The sequence below is a fragment of the Nansenia antarctica genome (assembly GCF_963989245.1).
Source record: "Nansenia antarctica genome assembly, chromosome: 6".
In the NCBI taxonomy this organism is placed as follows: domain Eukaryota; kingdom Metazoa; phylum Chordata; class Actinopteri; order Argentiniformes; family Microstomatidae; genus Nansenia; species Nansenia antarctica.
In genome coordinates, this window is record NC_137676.1 from 59,502,842 (window position 1) to 59,507,062 (window position 4,221).

General features: G+C 42.3%; 1 protein-coding gene across 1 annotated transcript; it reads left to right on the top strand.

Annotated features, from left to right (window-relative positions):
- Nucleotides 1–2,219: 2,219 nt before the first annotated feature.
- On the top strand, nt 2,220–3,988 carry hand2 (heart and neural crest derivatives expressed 2). The gene is made up of 2 exons (XM_080535274.1): nt 2,220–2,986; nt 3,390–3,988. Exons 1-2 carry the CDS (start codon nt 2,456–2,458, stop codon nt 3,486–3,488), a joined length of 630 nt encoding a protein of 209 aa, XP_080391400.1. The 5' UTR covers nt 2,220–2,455; the 3' UTR covers nt 3,489–3,988.
- The last annotated feature ends 233 nt before the right edge of the window (nt 3,989–4,221 follow it).

Consider the following 4,221-nt stretch of genomic DNA (forward strand, 5'->3'; position numbering starts at 1 on the left):
GACCAAGTGACCTATAGGCTGATTATACGTCATTAACTGCAGACTTCGCGTATCTAAATTACTCAACGAACCTCCATGCAGCCAGATGAATTACACTTGAGCTCCGCATACAACACTTAAACAAATATAAATCATGTGCCTTCCTTTGTGAGTTTGAGAATGTTTTACACACACTCTCTCTCTCTCTCTCTCTCTCTCTCTTTCGATCACACGCACACGCACAAACACACACGCACAAACACACGCACACACACACACACACACGCACACATACACACACACACACACACACACACACACACACACACACACACACACACACACACACACACATACACACACACACACGCACACATGCGGTGTGTGGGCTGAAAAAGATATGCTGAGGAATGTCCAAATAAAACAACTCCTGTAGGCCAGATAATTTATTCTGGGACCCATGTTATGCGTATTGTATATATTAACCGGTTTAACTCAGAACAAATGCAGTGATTGAGTAAATATGTTGCATGAAATATGTTTCTTTAATTGTAGACCCGTTGTACGGCAATCAATCGAAATGTCCATCCAACAATATAGGTGTATATCTACCTCTATTCTAAATAACGCAGTAATTCGAATGAGCCCTGAAACTAATTTGATCAACTGTTTAAATCAACGCTTTACCTTATATTAGACTATTATCAGAGTCTGCCAAAATAAATGGTCCCATACTCATTTTTTTTATTTCAACCACGGCGTGAGGTCATGGGAGATCACTTTTGTATTTTCAAAACATTATTCTAGAGAATGACGTATGCAATGCCATAATAATACAATATTGTTAATTCACAATAACCTTGTGAATACATATTCATAATTTGTTAGAATTAGTGTTTGTATTTTATACAAAATGTTGCCTCCTGCGAGGAGTATAGGCCTAATGTGGCGGGGTCATTGAGTGGCACTTGCACATAATTTATAATAGATATTTTGTGGGATAGGCCAACAAATAAAGCCTTTCTGTATATGGGCCAGAATATTCCGTATGTTAATGAGAGGCCGTGTGTGATCGAAGTATAGGCCTGTTTGTGCAATGTTCGCAAATAGAGCCATGTTGTGATAACCACACATTCGACGGTGTGCGTGAGCAGGCCTGCCTAGCGTGTAGACTTGTATTAGATCTACCTTCATGAATCAGCCCGTTAAGGAGATTAGTTTACTCCATGATTCGGTCTTGTTCCATATTATTCTGTTGACCAATGTGGTAACGTATGGAACAGAGTTAACAGATTAATTTAATTGCCCTATGAGGGAGATGTTGAGGTTGAAGTGGGAAATCTAAATCTATATTATTATCATATGTGTTGTAAGGCTCATTATGGGTGTCTTTTCTATTTGCCTTTCAAAATGCATAAAAAACTAGACAGGCAGACAACGACAACTGAAATCATTGATTAGGGACTACGGAAATATAGTTTACTGCAACTGTTAGAATTAGTGCTCTTTTTCACTACACATGCATTGCATTCACCGTTTTCAACCAGTTTTAAAAGCCTAATCGGTGTTCAAACGTAGAATGCATTGAGTATAGTCTTAAATAACAAGATTCTCAATGTTTACCTTTAAAGGGAAATGCGTCCACACATGTGATTTCGTTGATGGGCTTGTAATTGCAATAAGTACGCGGTGTAGCTATGCATATGGATTTTTCACAATCTTAATGGCATTAATAAAAAAAAATGTTGAGGCTGCCAATACTTAAGAGGGCCATTGAAATTTAGGAGCGTAAACACCCTGCAATGTAGGTTATGTCCCTCCTACTCTGCGATGTGATTGGCTTAGAGCAGTCCTGACGACATATATTAACCCAAGCCGTTCTAAAGATGAAGCTGTGACATGGAGATCAAACAGCGGAATTCTCGCTGTGTGCTAAAGTAAAGCCTGCGTATTGCATGCACTCCACCAACTGGGATTTAGGGACGTTTTATTGTCTAAATGCCCTAGTTAATGAATTCCAATAACAGGTCTGAAATTCAAGGGAAGTGTGGTGGAAAAACTCAATCCAAACGTTTGGGAGGGCAGTTCATCGGATGCAAACATGCACTGAGAAGTCTCGGTTCTGGAAAAGGGACTAACTCGCTTTGGACATCGACAAACGGAGAAATGCGTGTAAGTAGATGATACCATTTTTTTGTTTTTTAAATTCACACTAGACCCAGAAAAACCGCTGAAAAGAAGTTGGCCTAACGTTTAAAAAAAGCTCATGCATTAGCCTACTGAGGAAAACGTTGATGGGTCTACATTGGACAAACATATCACGCAAAGCTTTTCAAATGACCAACAGTGCAAATTGACTTTTTTTATGGGGACATCATTCTAGAATATCTGGGAGAATTGACCGATAATCCAAGAGAGCAAACGCGTTTGTTTTGCGTGGTTCTCTAATAGGACCAAGTCGTTTTCGGTCGCCAACATGAGTTTAGTCGGTGGATTCCCTCACCACCCGGTGATGCATCACGACGGATACTCCTTCGCCGCGGCCGCAGCCGCCAGCCGCTGTCACGAGGAGAACCCCTACTTCCACGGCTGGCTGATCAGCCACCCGGAGATGTCCCCCCCGGACTATAGCATGGCGCCGTCGTACAGCCCCGAGTACTCCACCGGGGGTCCGGCGTTAGACCACGCGCACTACGGAGGTATCCCCGGGGCCGGCGCCGATCGCATGGGCCCCCGGCCGGTGAAACGGAGACCCACGGCGAACCGAAAGGAGCGGCGCAGGACTCAGAGCATCAACAGCGCCTTCGCGGAGCTCCGGGAGTGCATCCCCAACGTGCCCGCGGATACTAAACTGTCCAAGATCAAGACCCTCCGGCTGGCCACCAGCTACATCGCCTACCTCATGGACATCCTGGACAAGGATGATCAGAACGGCTCAGAGGCAGAGGCCTTCAAAGCGGACTTCAAAAAGACAGATGCGAAAGACGAAAGACGAAAGAAAGAAGTGGTAAGGAAATAGTACATTAAATTGACGCATGACGCATTACTCATTGTGCAGACAGGATAAGTGCACGAGCCAACATTCCAACTGAACGTTGACTTAAGTTTGATTATTGTCTGTTGTGTCCTGATATTGATTTATAGGCCTAATGTTACGTACTGAAATATCCTGACTTAGTTTGCACTCGTACAAAAAATACACGACTCATGTTATTGAAACTGGATTACGTAGAGTAATAGGCCTACATGGTTGTTTATTATCCAATATCAAGAAGGTTGATAGAAGCCACAACGCTTGGCCCCACCGCCTATATAGGCCAACAGGACGCTAGAGAGAAGTGGTGAAAATATACCGGCGCATATTTACAACAACAATAATACAATGCATACTTCTCCTTTCATTCCAACAGAGTGAAGTTTTGAAAAGCTCAGCCAGCAGCAATGACAAGAAAACCAAAGGAAGGACAGGGTGGCCGCAGCACGTCTGGGCTTTGGAACTCAAACAGTGAAAACTGACCACCACCCCCCCCCTCCCCTGACCCCCCAGACCCCCTCTCAGACTTGAAATGAAAAGTCTTGTTGACTTCATTTATTTGTACTCTCACTTTATTTAATGGAATATTTATGTGCAATTGCCGCTACGGAGAGTGGATCTTTGAAGAAGAAAAAAACAATTCCATTTAAGAGAGGAGGGAGGAGACCCCCTTGGTAAGGGACTGTGTGCCGTCTAGTAAGTGGGTGGATGTCTGTGTTTGTCCAAAAGTGAACCAAACAGAAATGTTGGCCACTATGCATGGTGTATGTGAAGTTTAGGTTCTCAATCTAACTCTCTCTATTTCTCTCCTCTCTTTTTGGGGTATTGATATCAATGGAATTGGGCTTATGTCGTAGTGCATTTCAAGCAATGTTTTATTTGAAAGTCATGAAGTGTTATGTTGTCATTTGTGTGGTCGTATACAGTATTTGGTCGTGTTTTAAACAGCTGTTTAGTCCACTCAAGTGCACTTCCGTCCAGAGACGTGACAGTTAAATAATGAGATGTAAACAATGTAATTAATTCAATAAACCACTGTGTTTTTTTTAAACAAAGTCAACCATCTTGTTGCATATATTGGAAGTAATTATGGAATATATAATTAAGTTGAGACTTAGGCTATACGCGCTACTTTTTATTTAGTTTGGTCAAAACTAAAAGGATGTATTCGAGGCCTCTAAAATATTTCCAACTGTTCTGTGTTCCTC